The sequence below is a fragment of the Columba livia genome, chromosome 2 (genome assembly GCF_036013475.1).
Source record: "Columba livia isolate bColLiv1 breed racing homer chromosome 2, bColLiv1.pat.W.v2, whole genome shotgun sequence".
Taxonomy (NCBI): Eukaryota; Metazoa; Chordata; class Aves; order Columbiformes; family Columbidae; genus Columba; species Columba livia.
In genome coordinates this window covers 47,666,101-47,689,328 of record NC_088603.1, presented here as the reverse complement: position 1 = coordinate 47,689,328, position 23,228 = coordinate 47,666,101, and the positions used below count along the sequence as shown (strand labels likewise).

Below are 23,228 nucleotides of genomic sequence, written 5' to 3'. Positions count from 1 at the left end.
CTCTCAGTGGGAATCATAGGGCACACCTGCGCTAACACTTTATTTCAGATCAGGCATTCAGTTTTACAAGGGAGCTTCCAATTTCTCCTTAGCATAGGCTGGCTCATGCTGTGGAATGAGGGGACTCGAGAATCGCACTATGGGGTCAGACAAAGGGTCTGTTGACAGATGCTATTTAGGGAAAACGTACAAGCCAGGCCCCTTCTCTGCAAGCGCACAGCCTTTGCCTGGCACCCCCTGGCCCAGGAAGGAGGCCCAGCCCCACACACCCCCTCAGGGTCAGCCGGGAGGGTGAGCTCCCCAAGCCTCAGCCCCCCAGCTTGGTCAGGCTCCACTGCTGGCTCTCCCAGCCGAGCAACAGCCAGCGATTCCCACGCAACAATCCTGGCATGCAGAAACTCAACTCCTTTTGGATGCAAGTAAGCCACGGGATGCATCCCAGAAACGTGTCTGCTACGATGGATGCGCGGCTCTCTAATGAGACCAGAAGTTAAAACCTCCAAAATGTCTTTTTGCTCTTCGGGTTTGCTCCCTCTGCATCGCACCTGCTCAAGCAGGCACAGCCGGAAATGCTCTGTACATTTGGTTGAGCAAGGAGTCTCAGAGAGGAGAGCTGGAAGCACCTAGAGATGCTCCAGCAGCATGGCATGTTATCCTTTTACACCATGGGTCATTCTCACCAAGTTAGCATCAGTATGAAGCCAGACAGCAACTTTTAAAATAATTTCAAAATATTACACAAGAGCTGTGCAAAGGAGTGTGAAGCTTCCAACATTATGCACTCATTGTTGTGAAACTTTTAATTAAGGCTGTCAAAAAACACCCCTCAACTATTGTTTTAATATACAAGTTTTTAATTACATTTTCCATGTCTGCTTTCCCAGGGACACCTGGCACCGGGCAAACAGCACTCTCCTAGGCGAGGGCACTTTGTTTCTTCCCTGCTCCAAGCTGCCCCATGCGCTGCACCTGGCTCGGACCTTTCTCTGAGGTAAAAACTCAGCATTTCCTCATTTTTCTTGCGGGGATCATCACTACACGAGCCCTTCCCGAGCAGTCGAGCATTTCCACAGCCTCCTTCAGGAGCGTTTACCCGGGAACAGCCCCTTTGCTTTAGCAGGAGTTTCGGCTTCTTTGAGGGGCCGTTTTTCGGCACGCAGGGGCGCCCAGCGGGCACCACGCCCAGAGCGCTGCACCTGCTCCCCCTGACAGCCGTCTGTGAGGAGCTCAGCGGCCACACACACGCCCTTCACCCAGAAAAAAGAGAAGCCCCCGAGGCGAGATTGCCGCGACAGCACTTAGGGCGACTAGGTCGCTTTCCCGCCTTGGGCGCGTGGGCGGGGAGCAGTTGCGCAGGCGCGGGGCCCGCCCCCGCCGGGCGTCACGTTCCCGCGCGCTCTCGCTGGGCGTAGTGGCGGCCGTTGCCAGTAGCGGCGGCGGCGCCGGAAGGGGGCTCCGGAAGCGGAAGGGCGCCGAGAGCCGGAAGCAGAAAAGCGCGAGCCGGGAGGCGGCATGGCGTCCGTGGTGCTGAGTGAAGCGGAGAAGCTCTATATCGTGCATGGCGTCCAGGTAGCGGCAGCGGGGGACAGTGCGGGGGGCATCTTGTCGGAGGTCTCGATAGTCCAGGGCGGCCGTGCCTGTGGCCGGTAATAGCTCTGTCCCGTGAGGAGTGGTGCAGGGCCCTTCCCCGCCTCCCGGGCTTGCTCCCTGTGAGCAGGTGTGGGGCGGGAACGGGTTATTGGATGGGGGGTGGGAGCTGTCCATTAGGTTATGTCTGCGGGGGAAATCTCGGAGTGAGCATCGAAGCATAGTGAGAACAAGACGTTAGTTTGTTTTTTCCATTTCTTGTCCATCTCTTTCCCTTTTTTCCCTTCTTTATCAAGTTTTTGCCCTTGTATAGAGCTTTAGCGTGTCACTTAGCCAAGGAACAGAGAGTGGCCCAAGGAGGAAAAGGGAAGGACGGGTGGGGAGAAATGCCAAAGATAAAAGGACTGTACTTTGCAAAGTACAGAAACTGTATTTCACACCAAAGAAAAGTATTTTTATGGGAATGAGCTGCATAGGGCACGTAATATCTGTTTCTGAAATACAAACAGATGAAAGCACTTGGAAGGCTGGTGGCTTGTTTTTCTCTTCTGGGTCCTAATTGCTTATATAAAAGTGCAGAACTTGAGTATCCCAAGAAAGACCAGTGTCGTGTCAGGTAAAGTACCTTCTAAAGCCAAGACCTTTGCACTTTTTTAGTCTGAAGCTTTCTGTTGAAGCAGGATGGAAGTACTGCAGTTCAGGTCTGTCTACAGGAAGGTGTTGCAAGCTGTAGATAAATGAGAGGTGAATGGAAAAGAGAAGTTGGTTCTGTTGTACTCTTAAGTAAAAGTTAGTGATGAAACTGGGAGCTGTTGCTTTTATGTTAATTTTACTGCTGTGTTTGGCATAGGAAAAGGAAAATTTAAAGTCACAGTTTCTTTTTTTACTTTTACTGATTCCCTTAAGCACAGTATCTTGATTGGTGTTCTTAGGAGGACCTTCGTGTAGATGGTCGTGGCTGTGAAGACTACAGATGTGCAGAAGTAGAAACAGATGTTGTATCAAACACAAGTGGATCTGCAAGAGTAAAGCTGGTTGGTAATTTTCTTCGGGGTCATGTGCCTTGCAGATGAGATTTCTGGGTTTATGAGACTAGTTTTAAGATAAGCTGGGGCTATTTGTAGATGGGTTTGCGTGTATAATAAAATGTGCATATATACAGCACTAACTGAAACTGTTGGTTAAGGAAATAATGACAGAATATGTCCTTCATTCAGGCCGGCTTAATCTAATTGAGCTAGATTTACTGTCAGGTACCTGGAAAGCCTTCAGCCTGAACTACTCTACCATTTAATCTTTAAAAAATGAAATTGCTCTTGTGCCTAATCGCTGTAAAAATAATTCTGTTCCTCTAGAGTAAAGCAAAACTGTGTGATATATTTCTGTTTTAACAGGGACACACTGATATCCTGGTAGGTGTAAAAGCTGAAATGGGGACACCAAAGTTGGAGAAACCAGATGAAGGTTACCTGGAATTCTTTGTTGACTGGTTAGTATAACAGGAGAGAAGGAAATAAATCTAATATTTGGAATAAATGACTAATCAGATCTTACCATTCTTCTGAAGTTTGTACCTTCATTCTACTAACCTCCCGTCATGGTCTGAGTACTAGAAACTAATTACTTTACTGTTTCAATAATGATGAATGTTCAGAAACTTTCTGCTGGTTCTGCAGACTCAAAATAAGCAAAACAAGAGAAGTTAAAGAATGAAAGGGTTAAAAAAAATCACAAATTGCATAGCCTCAGTGCAGTTGGAAAAGACTAATGGTTCAGTTACAGATGATTTCTTGACTATAATGTTATTTGTCTTTTTTACAGTGATAGAATAGAAAAAATCTCTTTCAAAAATGAAGAATTCCAGAAGAAAATAATTACTGATACAGATTGTACTCTAACTGCACTTAAAGGATTTTGCTTTCTTAGTCTTAGAAAGCAGTGTAACAAGTTCAAAGTGTGTTTTGTACAAAACTGTTTAGAAAAACAACATTCTCACTGTAAACTTCAGATGCAAAAGTTAATTAGAAAATATAGTTATCATATTTATCAGTGAATCAGTATTTCATTTGTTAACTAATTTGGTATTTATTTTTAGTCTTATTCCTGGCTTTGTGCTGCAAATGGACTATTGCTTATCCTTACAGTCTTCATAGTGCTTTAATTTTGAAGGAAGCGAGAAGAAAATTGAGAGCTCTTGTTTTCACATTGCTCAGAGGTAGCACAGAGACATCTCAATGTTATTCCAGACTGTTGTCTGAAACTACAGTACCTATATCTTGCAGACTTCCTAGAACTGTTCATTTTGAAATAATGTGCTTTGGGAAACTCTTGCAAAAGCCTTGGCACTGTCAAGTTAGCTGTTTTGCATGTGATTCTTATTAAAAGCAATAAATCTTGCGTCTCTGATATTAAACCAATTAAACCATTAGTAAAGCTAAGGCATGAGAGCTACTGTATATCTGATAATCTGTCTGACCTGACTTGCTATATCTGCCTTAACATTTCTATCTCTCATATTATGCAGCCTTTTCTAAGACTGTCTCTATACACAACAATATACTAGTTAACTCGGGAAGCTTAGGTTTTGTAGGAGGAAGGACTCACCTATGAATTAATGGTTTATGATTTCTGTTCAAAAAATATCAGACAGGAAGATGATGTTCTCAAATGTGGTCATGCTGTTAGAGGGCATCTGAGCTTGACTGCTTTATAAAACTCATGTATGAAATATCCTAAATAGTACCTGCTTTGTTCTGGTGGTTTTTATATGAAGAAAGTCCATTGACAGCAGGATATTTCCTTACTAAAACGAATGGTCTGTGGGGTTGTTGCTAATTCTGTGACGCTTCTTTCATATGTAAATCAATTTTAGAAAAACTTCAACTCATTAGATGAATGTTCGGTTGCATTTCCTAACTGTTAATCTCTACTTCATAAGAAGTTGGGAGGGAGATGTGCAGCAATGTTGTGCAAGGTGGATCTTGTCAGTTCTAGAAATAAATAATCTTTATTTTCTGTGACAACACAGACCAAAAGCCTAAATTTTGTAGAAGGGTAGTCACTTCTCCCGTGCTTGTACCATCTAGCCTCCAGAAAGATGCAGAAGACAAAATGCAAAGTGGAGGCAGCTTGTTGTCTGTAGAGGGATATGAGATGCTGTCAGTACTCTGATGCTTTTCCAGGCTGCCACTGGGTGGTAGTAAGGGAGCATATTTTGGTACGCTGCACATCCTCTGTGTTCTGCTTGGCTTTTATATTGTTCGAACTAATGATAAAAACTCAAGACTGCAGTGTGTGCTATCTTAAAATGCTTATTTCCTGAAACTTTCAAGGTTTCTTGTACTGCTGAAAATAATCACTTGCTCAATCATGTATGTAATTCGCTGCCCCAAAGTGCTATCTCTTTTTATTCTGCTCTGAATCCCGAACCTAAAATCTGAGAAGCACATTTAGTCCCATTTTGAGACAGACTTTAATGCAAATCTCTGGAAGAGATTATTTTGGGGACACTAATTTGTGATACTAGAAATTAGTCAACATAGAGCAAGTCCACATCCTAGGTGATGTCATTACTGCCCAGTAGCACTGGAGAAGACAGTCATCCTGGCCATTGATGTTGAAAGGCTGCTGTGTCTGCTTTAATCATGTTTGGGTTTTGGGGCTGTTCTAATACTGACTTTTTAGGGGTTCTTTTGGCTTTTCACTGAAGCAAAGATTTAGCATTTTCAAAGTGTAAGAAATAACGAAAAAAGAAAAGGCAGACATCTGAATTCCTTGAATGCATTAGATTTTGTTTGTGGAACTAGGAAAGCTAAGGCATATATTTGTCCACGTCTGGCCATCTGTTCCTCCACTTTGAAGGCCAGACATGCTTTTATTCCAGCTGAGAGACTGAGCCTATGTGTGATGCCTGCACGTGAGTCTGGATCAGTTAGGATCTTAATATTATAGACAGAAAGCAATTCTCCAAATCATAAGAGTTGACAGTATTGCAGAACAGCCACATCAGCATGCTGTTTAGGTGATCCTCAGGTATTGTTCCATTGTGTTTTGTGTGGAAAATGCTAACTTGAATTTCGGTGCAGTCACTGAAGGTATCACTTGAATGGTGGCTGCAAGAAAGGAACCCTTCCTCCTCTCCTCCCCTCTCCTCTCCTCTCCTCTCTCCTACTATAAATCCATTATTGTGGCACCTGTTCTATGTAGAGGCAAACTGATGAGTTTTGAAGGAATGAAATGTCTTTACATTTTTAGGGTGCTTCCTCCATTAAATATGTGTTGTCTCTGCTGGATGGGCTTGAGCTCAGTTTTGAGAGAACACCACCATCTGATGCTTGACTAAAAAGTATTTCAAACTCTATAAGCAGATGTTCTTTTCAGATGTGAAGTGCAGTGACAGTCCTTGACCAGGCAAAGACCTGAATCGGTAAATCCATGTTGGCAGAGTTACCAGTTTGACTACACTAAATCCAAAACCATGTTAGCCCAGTTCTTTGTAGGATCATGAGCTTGAATATCATCATCATCATATTAACAGTTAGACACCATCTGGACCTGAATTCGGGTCTGTCTATTTCTGGAACTGCCTTGGCAGTTCACATATATTGTAAAAGTGGTATCTTTGGACTGTTCTCTGGGATATTAGTGAGGTAGTTAACTTACTGCTGGTTCTAAAACAGTGAATTTGACTTCTTGTTTCAAATGGTTGTATGCTTCTTTTGGTGCAAGAATAGAAATCTGGTATTGGTTGCTTGAAGTAAATATGACTTCAAGTGAAGAGTATCCTCAGTATAATTAAGCTCTGGTAAAGCATGAAAATAGTTGTAAGCGTTTGTTTAATTAATTGTTTTATCTCGGTTACGATTACTTATGTTGTAAGTTATAATATATTAATGGTCTGAGAAACGGATGAGAAGTACTTAACTACTGTGAGGGAAAGCCTTTGGCTGGTAACACCAAGGGTTTTGAAAGAAGAGATCTGTGACAGAAACATCATTATGCTTTAGGAGTCTTGACGGTTATGCAATGTGACACTGAAATGGTTTTCAAAGTCTTTAAAATTACATTTTGTTCAGGACTAGAAACTGTCTTCTACTTGGCCACTAAGAAGTTCTTTCTGTACTCCATAAAACAAGCTTTTTGGCATTTTCTTTTATTAGTGTGCTAGACAATGCTTTTTTAATTTTAAATTGCTCCGATAGTCTGAGTGTTGGATGGCAGTTTGTACCAAATAGTATCCTGTTATCATTACTTCTTTATTTCACTTTGATTGCAAGGAATTGAATAATAGCGGAATTAAGGTGCAGTGAAACTTGCAATAATACTCTGAGTGTGACATTCTTCTTACTCTCTGTCAAAGAAAGAGGCCATTTATAATTAAAACTTAGAACATTTGATAGAACTTCGTGTTTAGAAATAATAATGAGGCATAGACCAAGACTTCTATAATTGTTTTCAACTTATCTCAGGAATCATTATGCTTGCATAACCATACTTTAAACAGAATGGTTTAAATTGAATTATCTAGTTGCATGAAAGCTGCTTCCATGGATAAGTGCTTGTTTAATATAACCTAAAGGCCTGAGTCACCATATTTCCAGGATTAAGTTATACTTATATATGGTCCTATCTTATAAAATTGGTGTCTAATACTAACGCAACTGCAAATAATATTATGTCACTCTTGCGGCACTTTTTCAAGTGGCAAATGTAGTGTGGAAGCATAGGTCACTGCTTGATTGTCAGTAATTTATTTTTTTAAGCATGCATAGTCCTGTCTGTTTATAGAGGCAGCAAATAACTTATGTAAAGTTCAGTAGCTCTTCCTGGCATTCTGAGTTTTCGTCAGTTCTGCAAAAGAACAAGTTGGGAGAATTCCTCACAGGTGTTGCAGCCTTGTTGGTACAGCTAACTTGATGATTTAATTCATACCTAGATAATGTGGATCTTCCGTTGTTGTTTTTTAAAGGTGAAGGGGTTGTATTCCAAGACTTTTTCAGCTGTGTGTTTGCATTTCTGTGGTGTTCCTGTTGGAAGAGCTAAGAGTTTGTATTATCATATGAACACAAAACATACATGAGAAAGTGGCACTGTGAGGTGCCCAGCCAGGAGAATAGAAGGCTTTGCTATTATAGTTTTTGAACATATTGAACTGCTTCTGTGGAACCACCTCTTTCCTGTGTTCTGTAATAACACATTTATTTGGGAGAGTTTATTTAAAACAAGATCTGCAATGCGTGCCACTGGTCCACTGCTTGAGAATGCTCTTGCCCTGTCTATAAACCAGAGGTTGCATTCAGAATATTTGTTTGTTATTTTTCTGTGTATGCATCTCTGGACATTTCTGCTCTATTTCATTGTGACTTGGACGTGTTATTTTGGGGGAGTGTGGTGTAGTTTTGTGGGGATTTTGTGTGTGGTTTTGGTGTTCGGTTTTTTTTTTTGGTAGGTGTGTTTTCTGTGTTTTCTTTTCTTGTTAGAATGATCTTAGCTGTGTACAAGGTCCCAGCACTCAAGGACTTTCTTGCTTGACTGATCATAAACAAAGTCTATTACATTGGAATCAGGGTAATGAAGACCACACACTTTGGTCAGATCCCGTCTGGTAAAAAAATGTTCTTTAGTTGCTGTTCTCCATAAGCTGCAGTTGCTGAAAATAATGAGCTGCTCTCTGTAAGTGGCTTGATAGCAGAGAGTACAGTCAGAAAAGAAATTAGCAATTAAGGTCAGTCAGTCATGTCACTTTAGGGAAAACAAAAAGCGTATTCTACTTGTCATATTGTCACATCTTTTCTTAGCCACTCTCTTATCTTAGGAATTTAACATTCGACTCTAACAGGCTGTCTTGTTAGCTGTTCTGAACTTAGTACAGATTTCTCTCCTTTTTTTTATTTTTGAAAGGGTTGAGATGATAGAACATGAGACAGCTTAAGAAATAATCCTTGAAAGAATTCACCAACTTTAAGATTGTAACTTGGATACTGAACATAGTAGTGGAATTTAATTAGTATCAGAGCTGCTTGTTGCAAATTGTAGATATAGTATATTCATTAAGACATTTTACTATGCAAAGTGGAAATAATTTCTTCGCCAGACAGGAAGCTTATTCTCGTAAATATAAATCCTTAGATATTTCTAATGCTTTGTATTTAAGAAATGTTCTTTGGGTATTGGCTGCTGCAGAAGTGAAAGTATTTTTTCTTTCTTTATCTAGTTCTGCAAATGCTACTCCTGAATTTGAAGGCCGTGGAGGAGAAGAGCTTGGCACAGAGATAGCAAACACTCTCTACAGAGTATTTAGCAGCGAGAGCAGTGTAGACTTAAAATCACTTTGTATTAATCCCAGAGAACACTGCTGGGTCATCTATGTTGATGTATTGGTAAGTAAGGAAATTAAAACTAACATTCAAGGAGGTTTTTCAGAGCACTGACTTAGCATAACCATGTGTGTTTTCATATAAAGAATGTTTCTCATAATGTGATATAATGCGTCACAGCATGGATGGCCATTTTCTTGTGAATCTGCCTATAACAGTTAATCACAACTTCCATCTTGCCCTTTTTCTACTCTTCTTGATGCCACTGCTCTACTGCAGAGCTCAGAAAACACTTAATAAACCAAATCTGTCTTAGACAAGTCAGTGACCTTATACTGACAAGGAAATTGCCACTAAAGAAGGCACAACTTTTCTCCAAGCTAGATGTAACAGGAAATGTATAATTCTAATGAACGTAAGTTAGCATGGGTGTTTGTTAGCCCTAACGTAGCCAACCACTATTATCAGTACTAATTCAGTAAAGTAAAATAGAAACTTTTCTGGCAAGCGTTACTTCGGGCTTAGGCACTTTTTGATGAAAACTGTATACATGTATTGAATGTAGAAGAGAAACTGAATATTTGTTCCCCTTAAAAAGTGGAAACTGAATTTTATGCATGTAAGTCTTGTGCATGTAGCTGCTCCGTTTCTAAACTATGCTGTATTTAAAGCACTCTGTCATGGGAATTTAACAGAAGTCTGCAAGTCAGACTCTCCTGAGCATTATTTCCTGTTCTTATTGGTCCAGAGTTGCATTTCTATTTGTCAAATCTGTTTCTAAAAATATGCTGAGGGATCTTACTCACAGGAATCCATTAATGTCTATGAAATGATTTGCAAAATGTTAAGCTGTATCGCAAAAAAAAATAAATACAGGGTTTTGATAAACAAAATGGGAACATTCAGGCTAAGACCTAAATAAATGTGAAAATTAGTCCATTAGGTGTTTAAAAAGCAGTACCATTAGCCTAATTATAGTAGGTATGGAACATACTGTGACTTAGTCCACATACAGAATGATGAAATTTGTACCACTGCTGAGTGCTTTAACAGTCCTATTCACCAGCTTATTGGAGTTTGACATAGTTTAATAGAACTCAAACTGAGGCCTTTAGTTACTAGGTAATTACATGCAGAGGTACAGAATATTAAATGCTGTGCTTATTTAAGCAATGTACTGCTTAACATTGCATAAACACTGCACAAACAAAGACTTCCATAAAGCTGACTGCTGCATAGCTTTTGTATGAGGTTTAAGTGGTCATGATTTGATGCTTCCTGGGCGAATTTGTTGATTGTCCCAGCTACAGAGAAGATCAGCCTGGGTATTTTTCTGCTACTAGTTGGATCAGAATTTTGAATATCAAGATCTACGCTATGTGACACATTTCACATTTGAATCTGTTGTAGGTTCATAAGTAGGACTCTAAACTTGATGAGTCCTTTTCATGTCATATTCTACAGGGATTTAGTGTGTGAGCCATTGAAGAGCTGCTGGTATGATTGGGACAAGATACTGTGAACATTTGTCTCTTTGTTCTGTTCCCCCCTGCTTCTTTTTTTTTTTTTTCCCACACCAGACCTCTATTTTCACACTTTCAAGGTACTTGTACTATTTCCTCTTCTAAACACAAGACATACATATCACAAGTGAGTTTATATTTGATGTAGGCTCTTGATACCTGCAGGTTTTCTTGAAGCTGCTCTTGCCTAATCATTCCTATAAAGCTCTGTTTTAACAGTACATGGTGGAGGTATTATGCTTGTGCTAATACAAGTCATATTATTCATTATTTGAGGGATGCAGATTCTGAATACAATAACAATGCTTATTGAGAGTCCTTTGCATTATGTTTTCCTTCAGAATTCCTGGAAATCGTTCACATTAGTGTTTGTGTTGCGTAATTAAGTTGGAGGGAAAATAAGCCTTAAATCTGTCCTAAGTCTGAAACTACTGGTACCTTGTGGTCAAGTGGGAAGGTACTTGTTTTCAAGTGTCGCATTCTGAAAGACAAGGTTATGAACCTGGAGGTGCTCCATTGCAATTTATTTTAGCTCTTCACACTTTGATCAAAGCCTCTATATTCAGCTCCTATGTGTAAACAAAATTTGAGATATGCAACATAAGTTTAACTATACATACTAGAAAGATGCAGACAAATGGCACACGTAGATATGTATCAAAAGTCAAGAACCTTGACCTTGCAAAATACATGCGTTCTTTCTTAATAATAGGTGTTCAGCTTCCAAGGAGTAGCTCATTAACGCGGAGATACACGGTTCTGCAAAACTATAAGCTTGTTCTCACCATCTCTGTCTTTCTCTCTATTTCTTTCCCCTTCTAAGTCATCAGTGTAAGAAATAAGCCTTTAAGCATTTTTGAGAGTGTTTTTGATACATGTATAGTCTTTTCCACATAATTTGCCCCAGCAGCCTGCAGTGCTGAGCCAGGAGAATCAAAGTGTGCATGAGGTTCTGCTGAAATTTTAGGAATTCACTACTGAGCATCCCTCAGAGGATTTCCTCATCTCTTCGATTCCCCCCAGTTTGGAAAAAAAACCCAAAACCAAACCAGACTACTTAGAAATCTGTCCTTTCTTTGAATAACAGTTGTGCGGACTTTCTTAGTCCTTGAAAAAAAAAAATTGTGAGGAATCTCTAAAGAAGGTGCTTCAGCTGAGAAGAGAGTGTTCGTTTCTTTTTGGAGGAGTTGTCGTACCATGCTTGATACAGGCTGTGCTCCTGGCCTGTAGGTGCCACTGTAACAGAGAGGAGGCTTTAGAAGAGCAGCCTGAGCATGAGGTTTGCAACAGCACAGGCACATCCTATTATTGTGTTTTAATAACAAAGATATTGTGGGGCTTATTGTGTTATCCAGTAAAATCAAATAATGACGGAAAGTGACAAGTTAACCTCTCTGTATCCAGCAGCTGTTTGCAAAGAAATAATTGGATCGCTTTTTTATTTAGTTTTCGATCCCAACTTTTTGCCATTCTTTTTACACAATTCAGTCTGTCTTCATAAAAATAAACTGTCTTTCCATAATGCGATTTATGATTTCTTCTCAGTACAGGAGTTTATCTCATTCTTAAATAGATTTTGAAGAACAATCAATATTGCAAAACTTGTTTTGCTCTCATGCAGCATGGATTGATGTAATGGAGAGGCACCCATATGTTCTTGCTGAAGTAGTTTCAAATACTTGCTGGGGATGCGTGTGTTCATCGAATAGTACTGGCAGCTCAGAGCGGAGCTTATCAGAGAAGTAACACTGGATTGTGGCCGAGTACATCTTTGGGTTGTCTGTCAGCCTGTGGAAAGTATTAGTGGTTATGGGAACCCTGCCTTTTTATATAGTATGCAGTGCTGTTCTCCTGAGCTTCATGGGAAGAAACTAAGCTAGACCCACTTCCACACACTTTAATTCAAATTATAGTGTTAGCAATAAGCAGACTTTGATATCAGGATTTCCTTAGATTCTTTTCAGCTACAAGACAAAGCTGCCAGTGACTCTTTTTCCATAAAGAATAGAAAATAAATCATGATGTGCCTTAATAACTATCCCTTCTAGAAGTAGCTTTTCATACCGTGTTCTGAGTGACAATTTGCATTGCTTTTTTGGAAACAATTCTACCACTTGGGTTTGTCCAGCTGATATTTAAAAATCACTCCTCTTTGAAATAAAGTCTAGAAAAAGGATTGGCTTGTTTAACATTAAAGAATGAATATGGTGAGTTTATCAAAAGTATTCTGGTCATAATCTAGTTCAGTGCCTTATTGCAAGAAGAGCAAGAACAGCAGTGGTTTCATTTCAGCTTCTGTTATTAAATTTTATCGTTAATTTTATTATGAAGTGCATTAACTCTTCTAGTTTGTATGTATAATACAGTTAGCTAAAATCTTAATTTCCTATCTGTTGTTTCTTTTCGTATATAGACCTTAAAGACAACTTTGTTTTTTAAAAACCTGTTCTGGTTCTTAATTTTGTGCCTTTTCAAGTAGGTTTTAAGTAAAATACTTGGTTTAAAGGCACTAGCCTGATTTTCTTTTAAAGAGATTCTCTTTTTCTTCCCCAGTTATTGGAATGTGGTGGGAACCTGTTTGATGCAATCTCTATTGCAGTGAAGGCAGCTCTCTTTAACACAAGGTAAAGCACAGATCGTATTTCACATGAGTGGAAGTGGCATGAAAGTGGAAGAGAAGTATTCTCTGTGAGCTAAGCATTTTTAATGCGTAATTATTTAAATATGAAATAACAAAGGCAATTTGCATTCAGATACAAGTCAGTCCTGTTGCATGCAAGCAACATGAACTAAGGACTTTAATTCAGTTTCTAGTAATTGTCATATTGCATTATATGCACAATCAGGCTCACAATATAACTTCTGTTCTGTAGCCAGAACAAGAAAAAATCATCTTGACCCTATGGTTTTGTTGCAAGTAGAGGAGGCCTTAGTGTTGATGCCTTGTGGGTTTAAAATAAGTAGTATTCACTGATGTGTGATGCTCCTGAATAAGCAGCGCTTTGTCAGTGTGACTACTGGTTTGTTACTAGCCCTGACTTCCCACTTCTGATGCTCTTTCTCATTAACTGTTAGTCTAGAGTTGTTTTTAAAACTAAGAGGAAAAAATGGTGGTGAGAGATTGTGGGGAGGGGGAAATGATGTGTCTTTAAAAGAACTTCGTCCCATGTGTTTTAATTCAAAGAATGGAAGAGCAAAATTGAGCAGAATGAGTGACGCAAGTGATCTGTGTGTGTTTGGATGATAACATTCAATAATATTTTTTCTATTGTTTTTATCTATAGATGAAAGAGAATACAGAGTTTTGTAGCACCCTAGAGAAAAGAACTAGTGAATGGCTTTGCTAAAAAACTTACATAGCAGAAATAGCTGGAAGAGGTGCAAAAGTTAGACTCTTACAAGCATAATTATTTTGAAAGTGAATTTCAGGTTGTTCTTCAGCTGTAAATTAGAGATCTGCTGAAGTCACTGGCATAGTTCTGGCTTACCCGTCAGGGACAGTGCTAGAGCTGGAAAAGTACATGCAAGAAAAAGAAGAAAACATGCTTTTGAAGACAGATGGTGTATCAGGATATAAACACTTCAGAAGAGGATAAGGGGAGAATCCATAAAAGACTACAACTTGTATATATTGCTGAGAAATTGCCCGTGTTAATCAAGTTCTCAACAGTAACTTTTAATAGTAGATAGTTTTTGTATCATTAAGAAATACTGTCACAAATGTAACAGCTCACAAAAGAATTGACAGGACACTAAAGGGAAGAAATACCTGTGTCTCTGTGTGTGAGCTGCCAGGATGCAAAAGTCATCTATTATATTTTAAAGAGTTGCTCTCATGTGAGTTGTTTGGCAGATCCAAAGCACATTCTTTATTTACAAGATAACTAGGTATTTTCTCTTATTTCAATCAGAATCTTAGTTCTGAATAAAGAGAGAAGATCATGTAAAAAGTAATTATAATAAATAAATAATAAAAAAGATAATCTGTTGCTTTGGGAACATTGGCAACATGGAGAGTATGTTTTAATGATTCTGCTTTATTTTTATTCTTCTGAAAACTGTATCTTTCATAGAATCTTTAACCTGTGACCAAGCATCCACAGTCTTGTGGAAGGCAAATATCAAATCAAAATGTGGTACAGTATGACATAATGCAGAGCCTGTTGATTTTTTGACTTGTGAAAATCCTGTCTATTGACCTGAGCAGGGAACACTAGTATATCTAATCTCATACAAGCTCAGGAAGTCAAAAGGTGAAAAAGTGAAAACCTGTTGTCCTTGTCCACTGTTCCTCTCCCTTTCTGTTGGTACCTACTAACTGATCTTTGGATTGACACAAGGTTGTTTACAGTAGCTGCCTGTTCTCCGTAAAATATTATTGTCTCAGCAAGACAAGATGTCAATTTGAAGATCATTTCAGATTAAGTGTTCTGAACTTTGCTTGACATGTGTGTCCCTCTTTGAGTCTGTCTTGCCTTTCATAATCTGTTTACAACCAGGTTTTTGTTATAAGTGTTTTTGGACCTTTGTCAGCCTTGGCTGCAGCCTCGGAACCAAGAGCAGGGACCTCAAGCTGCTGTTTTTTCTTTGAAGCTACAGATTTTTAAATGTTCAGGTGGCCATGTGAATACCTCGGCTTCATCCTTAAAATCTTTCTCTAACCATTATGTAATGCTGTGGACAAGTTTTTCTTTAGGGCTGAATAAATGCAAAATCATAACTTAAGGAATTTTGTGCAAGAATTACGGGATTTAAATTCTTTGCGTGTCTGACCTGACTCATTGTATCCCCTTCAGGCATGGAACAATGACAATATGACTGTTTTAGGGGGAACATATAGTCCTTGAAGTTTTGTATTGTTCATTATGTTCTAAAAACTGTATCAAGATCATGTGCAGATATCAAATTTTCTTATTAACTATGTCTCCAAGGTGCTTAAGGCTGGATTTCTCCATGATCAGTGTAGATATTGTAAAATGTGCAGGTAGCTATTATGTCAAGATAAAACGTTAAACTTGATTCTGTGGAATGTACCTGCTTGCCGCTGAGCAACAGAGACTAGGCAAATTACAAAAGCTAGGAATTTTATAACACAGTAGGTTTGTGGATGTAATTTTGTGGGGTTTTTTGTCATCTTTTTTTTTTTCTGGGCAGCATGGTAGTGGAAGAATTGGTGTCTGCTTGCAAGGGTAGAACTGGTTTCGCAGTTGTCAAATCTGAGTCTGCAGCCCAAAGAAAAGAACATTGTTCATTATGTGACTTTAGTCCTGCTGTACAGATTTCTGCCCTGATTAATTGCAGGAATTAAAACAGAAAAATAAAAGTTGCAAAGTAAACACGTACAGCTAGTTCTTAAGATAAACCTTTACAAGCTGGGAGAGGAAACCTTCGGTTTTCTGGCAGTGCTTTGTGCGACACTCTCTTTGCCTGATTTTTGTCTATATTCCTCGTTTTTATGCAACTATGGTGCTTGTGTCTGCTCAGCTGTCTTTTTGCATCTGCAGTGGTTCTAATTTGTACCTCTCATCTGTTCTTGGCCAAAACAGCTCCTTGCAGGCATTTTTCAGGAATGAATTCTGGCAACTTTTTTTTGCAGACCAAACATTGCTCTGGTTTCATAGCTGGTTTAGGAGGGAGTTAAAAATTGCTCAATCTCACAGATTTTCTTGAAATCTTCCTTCATTTTAAACACTGCTCTGGCACATACACTTCTTGTCTAGGCTGTTGTCCAGTCCTGTCAATTGTCCTGTGTAGCTTGAGCTTAGTCACCTCTTGTGACTTTATTCCATCAATTTTTAATGGAATATTTTTAACCTCAAAACAAGCTTTGATGCATTTCCAAGGAGTTGTTATGTAACTCTGCAAAGCATTTTGAGTTTAATTTCAGGAAAAAGTACACACCGCAGTTGTTCTGCTTACTGAAAGTTTTTGTTTTAGCTTGGCTCAGGCCAATGTTCTTGGTGGGAATATGTTCTCATTGAAGCAGAGTTAGCTGTAGTGTGTAGCTGTGTAGGACTCTTAGCCACAAATAACTAAAATATTCTTCCAGGGAACAACAAAAATCACTTTGCATTGGTGGGGGGAAAGTGCACTAAATCAGTTTCCATCTCTCTTTTAAGAAAGATTTGGTACAGAATACATAAAAGAATGTAACCTCCAGAGTCTCGTTATAAAACACAATGCTACTGTGAAAGTGCTACTATACAAACAGATTGTGGTTGCGTTCCTCGTGGTTACTGAAGTTAGCTTTCTAGGGACATCTTGAAATATTTTGTTTTCAACCGCAAATGTGTAAAAGTGAGAGCAGTGTGGTTGAGGTATGTGTGGGTTTTACTGGCCTGTAAAGCAAAGTGTCTCAGTCAGTACTCCATCCTAGTGGGCACCTGGATAAATGAGGGTGTATAAGACATTGAAGTTTTTGGCTTCTTGAGATACCATCTTCTGCTAAATTGTTTTAAATTACTTTCTAAATTGTGCTAAGAAAGCTGTGTCAAATCATCCTGTAAAACTCCCATTAAGTGGCATAACAAATGCAGTATATGCATCACTGATAATGAGCCTGTCTAGCTCATTTGTTAGAGGCTCCATCACTCACAACTGAGAATAAAATATTTCTTGGATTTCTGCCTGGGTTTTTATCCCTGGTTGTTGCTTTTGTATATCTGTCCTTAGAATGGTAGTCTTCTGGTTTCTTAAAGAATTAAAATATCTTGCCAAACTTCCCATCTTGCTAAAGAGAGAGGATTTTACTAATGTCATCTTTTTCCTTTACCCAAAGTCTCCTTAGTTGGTGTCATTCTTTCCTGAACAGCTTTACTACTTGTATTTGGTACTGATGTCACAGCTTTGCCAAGCAATGCAATTGCTGTAATTCTGACTTTACTCTTGTCTGCAAGACTGAGAACCACAGTACAAAAGGATTCAGCTTTGCCAATTTCTCTCCTGTACGTCCAGGCAGATGCACAAAGAATTGCTCAGAATTGCATTGTGCGAATACCAAAGAATCTGTCCACTTATATTAGTGTAAAAAAAAAAAAAAAAAAAAGTTCAAATTCTAATGGTTTGAGTAATGTAAATTTGATGATCTTATCCTAATTATCTTCCCACTTGATGTTTTCTTCCTAGTCTCAGTAAAGGAGCTGTTAATACTTGGATAACATTCTGGATTTTTTTCTAAACCTTCATTTAGAGGAATGGGCACTTCCTGGAGTTGAGACTGTATGACATCTGTATTCGTTGTCCTGTCAATGATTTTGCGTGTTTTGTTTCCACAGAATACCCAAAGTGCATATTCTGGAGGATGAAGAAGGCTCTAAAGAGATTGAGCTGTCTGATGACCCTTATGATTGTATTCGACTTAATGTGGATGATGTGCCCTGCATTGTCACATTAAGCAAAGTAAGACTGACTAATTTCTGACCTTCTGCCTACAAACTTCAGTTTCTGTTAACTTCACCTGACATTAATTTTTTCCCTAGAGATAAAACTTGTGTTACAGAAGTGGTCAGTGTGCACTATGTATATATTTGTTCATCCTTGGCCTCCTAATTAAGATGAACTTTTATCAAAAAGGGTTGTTTTGTTGGTTTTTTTTTCACCTTCTGACTTGCGGATTTCTACTTGATGCGTTCTTAAAATGCATCTTCTTGCATGCAGAAGACTTATTATTTTTCATTTACTCCTTGCTCAACAGCCAGAGCAGCAGATCCTTCAGTGTGTTGAAACAAATGGATATTGTTGTGAGGTGCAGAGGTTGTGTGATGTGCCTGGAGTAACCCAAAGAGTATTTTCATGGGTGCAATACTGTCCTTTCCAACAGGTTTTTGTTTTCCATATGTAGCCTGCGAATAATGCAGTTGATTTGCTGGATGCTGCATTTTCCAATGCAAGAGTTAGTGATTTGCTTAGTTACCTGGAACTTTGTCTGACGTGTCTTTTAAGCAATTTTTATAAATAGTATAAAGACCACCACTGAAGTGGGGGCTCACCCAAGTCCCAGGATGTGTAGTGGGGGAGGAAAGTCTGTGCTTGGAGTTGGGGGGAAAGGGGAATCTGGAGATTCATTACGAAAGGATAGTCAGTGAGTAAAACAGTGTGGAGTAGTGACATGCTTATCTCACCTGTATTACGTAGGTACTCATGATTTGTGGTCAGAAGCTGTTTAAGTACTGTGCTATCAAGTCAGTCACATGATATTGGGATGGGAGGCTGTAGATAGCCAACAGAGCTACAGCTCACAGTTTAACTTCTTAGTAAAGAGCTTAGACACCTGCAAACTAATATGTCGTTTTGTCACTAACTTACAGATTGGATACAGGCATGTGGTGGATGCTACCCTTCAGGAAGAAGCCTGTTCTTTGGCCAGCCTGCTTATTTCTGTGACCAGTAAAGGTGCCCTCACTTCTATGAAGAAAATGGGGAAAGGCAGCCTTGATCCTGAGAGTATTTTTGAAATGATGGAGGTAAGGAGTTTTGAGCCATTAATGATGATACTGAATTATACTGGAAGAACTGAAACTTCAGTATATGAAAAGCTGCAGTAAAGACTTTAAGAGCAGACATCTTGGTGCTTTTATTAGGTGCAAAGGGAGCTTGCTGAAGGTCACAAACAGTTCCTTTGAAACAGAATCTAATATGAATGGAAGTTATCTAAAAGCTTTAGAAGCCTGAAATGTATGATACTCACAGTTGTTTCAGGGAAGTACCCCACAGCTGTAAGATAGTAAATATTAAGTTGATAAACATTGAGAGCATTTTTAGAGAGAATTCTCTCATTGTTTCCCTTAAAGACCAAAAGAGCAAAACTTCTAACATGGTAAAGTCCCTTTAGAAGTAGAGATGGTATTTTGAATTGCTAGTGCAAGATGTTTTCTTCTAGCACAGCTCATTTGTTTTGTTATAAGCTTACTCTTCTTACTGTTGTTTTTCTTTGCTCCTTCATTTGGTTTCTGATCTGCCCTTACTCCATGAAAATACTAGTATCTGGATGTTGTTCACATCCACGTAAGAATTCCATTTTAAACCTTTCTTCAGGCTCTTCTTAAAATTGTTTTGCAGTATAAATTCTCTTGCCTGGGTTTGGCCTTGAACGTGAGACAGAGCTGAGTTTTGAACTTGGAGTCAGAATGAAAATTAAATACTTCAAACTGGCTCTGTTTCCTAGAGATCCAGAACTAATTTCAGCATGGCTGTAGTCAGGAATGTGGAACTTGGAGCCAAGTTTGAAAACAGTTGCTCTCAAGTGGAAATTACATGCTGAGTATATATGGTACTTCACTGTTTCATGATGTTGATCCAAAGTGCTAATCTTGGTGGTACTGGTAGGCTTTTTATTTGCATCCAAAGAGGTCACTTATCCCCCTTACCATCTTTGTAGATGTGCAGGGGGGGTCATCTCTAACTTGGTGTCCTGAAGAAACCAAACTTCTTATGGATGTCTGATGTGTCTTCCTTGGTAAATTTTGAGTCCAGTTCTAACTAAATGTCAGGCTTGAGGTTTTGGGTCTAGGGCCGCTACAAAGAGATGAGTGCTTAGGTTAGATACAGCTTCATGGTAGAAACTGGCCCACATGTAAATTATCTGCAAAAAGCTTTGATGGGAGCCTCTATTTTGATCACAGATTTTGCTTTACATTGAGCTCTAAATACAAAATCAGTTTTTGCAGTTCTGTTGTATAGCCTGCCCCCAAAAGCTGTGCTGGGGATTGTATTATGCTCATCTAAACACTAATCAGAGATGCACATGGAAGGTAACAACGGGAAATCTGCAAACCATCCTACTCTGCTTAAGAGCTTTACTGAGCTGCTTGTTGCTGCAAGGAGTTAAAAGCCTAAGCTGATCGCCTGGTGATTTGTGCCGTCTCTCACTTGCTTTGGAAGAAGTCTTCCCTCCTGAATGGTGAGCAGTTTGAAGGAGCGAGGGATAAAGCTGATGAGAAAAAAAACCAAGATGTTTTCAGGGATGTCAGAGATTATCTCTTTGGCCCTGCCTCAAACTCAGCAGCCTGATTAGGATACCAAAAAAACCCAAAAAGGCCTGGGAATGTCCAGTGGAGGAGCTGCATAACCCTTGCTTGACACCTCCATTCCCTAATGATTTGGCTGCAGGTCAGTGCATTCAGCTTCCCCTGCCTGGTAGAGAACAGATGTTCCTAGGACATATCTCTTAGGAAGGCAGCTTCATGGGAAAGTTCTGGGAAGCTAGCAGCATTAGGCTGTTTTTTTTACTGAGTTTGTGATCTGATCCATAAGAGAAACAAGCAGGAATAAGGTGGCAAGAGCGTTGTGTCAATACCACAGCGCTGCACAGTTCCCATTCGCTTTGACCTGGTGTGAGTGATGTTGTCCTACATTTGAGAAGAATGTGCAAAGTGTATCACCCCTCAGGACCCCAGACTGCTGCTGTGATCTTTGTCCCGGTGCAGAGCTGTAACAATTCTTGTGTGTGACCCCTTTTACTTAGCAGGACTCAAACTGTCTAGGATTGACAGCTACCCTGCTGCATCAAACCTCTTCCCATATTCCCTTTGGGTACTATGGGCTGTATTCTGTAACCTAATTCTTCTATTAGAAATGTATCTTTTTTTAACATTTGTGTGCCTATGGTGTTGGCAGTTGTCATCAACAGGTGAAAGCGCTTTGTGGTCAGTTGTATGGCAGGCATAGGATTGTTGCATAGGTCAGGAGCTAATAAACTCAGTTTAATATAAACTGCCTTTGGCACTTCAGAGACAGGTGGGCTTTCTTCATCTTTTTATGGAGTCAGTATTTCAGGTCATTTAAAAAAACCCTGGGTGTGGACGGGTTTTGATAGATAAAGATTTGTTGCTGAATTAGTCAGGCTCAAAGGAATCTCAAGGCCTCTTGGAGAAGCTGAGAACAGAATCTGCTGTGAGAAAGAGGGGCGTTCCTCAATCACCGGGGTCCTGGCGTGGCGTGAATCATCGGACGTATCATCAGTGAGACTCCAGAGCATGGACAGCCCACGATACTCATTTAGCGAATCCATGCTTGGAGCGTGGACGCGTGATTAGAATGTAGTTACGTATATAAGGAGACTTGTTTCTGTAATAAATGGCTTAGCATGATTCACATTGAATCAACTTGTTTTCCTGAGTCCCTATCTCATTCCTACACCTGGGAAAGCTCTAAGAGGCACCACTACCTTAAGATCTTTATTTCAGCATTGCCCAATGTTTTTCTGTCCTGCAGTTTCCACAGTACAATTGTGCATGTGGGTAGAGTAGAAGCTGTTATGTGGATTTCTATTGCTGGAGTTTATTTCTGTAAAGAAAATCTTCTGTTAACTCACTTAAGGTCCATGGACAGTACAGAATTTCACATCATAATGAAGAGTGTGCCCACAGCCTGATTTGTTGTTGCAGCCAGTGTACATTTTGGGTTTCTCTGGCCACCTGACAGGGTGTTGAGCTGGTCTAAATTCAGTCTGCTAATTCCGAGTACATTCACAAGAGTTCACTGAACTTCATAGTAGGCTGCTTTGCTGGTTAAGTATCTCTGGTCCTCTGGCAGCTAGCATGTCGCTTGGTGTTGCATATGCTGCCTAATTTGAATGTGTGCTCGTGCCTGATGTGTATTAATTTGCATTGGGTGATCAAGCGGTGCACAGATCTGGTGTTAATGATCACGGAATGCTCCTCTGATGAATGAGAGCACTGCCTTTATGTGTACGTTTTTCCAAAATTTAATCAAATTAAAATAGAACTCCCACAACTGTTATTTTTCTTAATTAAAAGCATGTTTTCATTATATCAGCTGGTGTATATTAATCATTAAAGGGAAAATATTTGTCAAAAGGAAGTGATCCGTGAGGGTTGTCTTCGTGTTAATAATCATATGTCTCAGATTTGTTTTGCTTTCTTTGCATTGCAGACGGGACAAAGAGTGGGCAAGTCATTGCACATAGCCCTTCAGAAGATTTTGGATGAAGAAGAGCGTCTGGGGACCTCACGGCAGAAAGTTGGATTTCTAGGATGAGTTTTTATTAAATGTTCAAAACTGTTTTTAATTGATCGTGCGATCTTGTCAGTTTGTATATATAAAAAGGATGCTTTTTATTCCAGTACCTTTACCCTTCTGGCTAAGAGGCTTTTAAAATGTCGCTAAGCTTAAAGAAAGCTACAGTTAAATGCAAATAAGCAAATTTGAGATGCTGCCCATATGGGTGGCTGTCCACACCTAGGAGGCACGCCAGCAGCAATCGATGCAATTGCCAGCGAGATGCTTGAGTCTGTTTTCAAGAGTGACTGGTATAGGTTCCACTTAATTCTGTTTGCCTGTGTTCCACTTCTGCAGAGCAGCTGCTGTGTTGTAGGGCATATATGGGGGTGTCCTCAGTACAGCACAAGCCAGGCTTTGGGCCTCTTAAATCTTCTCTTTATTCACCAGCCAGATGAGAACAGCAGTTTCTGGAAGTCTTCCTTCAAATTATCTTACTTTTCTTTGAATAAAATGTGGTTATATTTTACTATAAATACAACACGGTCTGAAGTTTCTAGGTCATATTTTAAACTGAGATTTCTTTGCTTACTAGGGCTCTGCCTATACCTTTGGACAACAGGTACAATAGTAACCTAGCCAAAACCTCTCACAGTGGCTAAGGAAAAGGGAAAAGAAGTTAATTTTTTAGGAGTGTGGTAATTCAGCTGGAAAAGCATAGTGACTGTCAGTAACCATCCTTTACAGGGAAAGACAGAAAATGGCAGATAAGGTATGTGATCGAGTTGTATCATCAGGTCTTCAGAGCACTGGATTCCCTCCCTGCATAAATTGGCTGGCCCAG

At 39.6% G+C, this 23,228-nt stretch overlaps 1 protein-coding gene across 1 annotated transcript; it reads left to right on the top strand.

The window, feature by feature from the left end:
- Positions 1 to 1,364: 1,364 nt before the first annotated feature.
- On the top strand, positions 1,365 to 22,454 carry EXOSC7 (exosome component 7). The gene is made up of 8 exons (XM_005510645.2): positions 1,365 to 1,569; positions 2,520 to 2,621; positions 2,982 to 3,076; positions 8,801 to 8,966; positions 12,980 to 13,050; positions 17,701 to 17,824; positions 18,733 to 18,888; positions 22,319 to 22,454. The coding sequence occupies exons 1-8, from the start codon at positions 1,513 to 1,515 to the stop codon at positions 22,421 to 22,423; spliced, it is 876 nt and encodes a 291-aa protein (XP_005510702.2). The 5' UTR covers positions 1,365 to 1,512; the 3' UTR covers positions 22,424 to 22,454.
- The last annotated feature ends 774 nt before the right edge of the window (positions 22,455 to 23,228 follow it).

Excerpts from the sequence above, each read along its gene's own strand:
- EXOSC7 (XM_005510645.2), top strand. The coding sequence starts at position 1,513 with ATGGCGTCCGTGGTGCTGAGTGAAGCGGAGAAGCTCTATATCGTGCAT. Across the intron at positions 1,570-2,519 it reads ATATCGTGCATGGCGTCCAG|GAGGACCTTCGTGTAGATGG; the intron begins GTAGCGGCAGCG and ends TGGTGTTCTTAG. Across the intron at positions 17,825-18,732 it reads GCATTGTCACATTAAGCAAA|ATTGGATACAGGCATGTGGT; the intron begins GTAAGACTGACT and ends ACTAACTTACAG.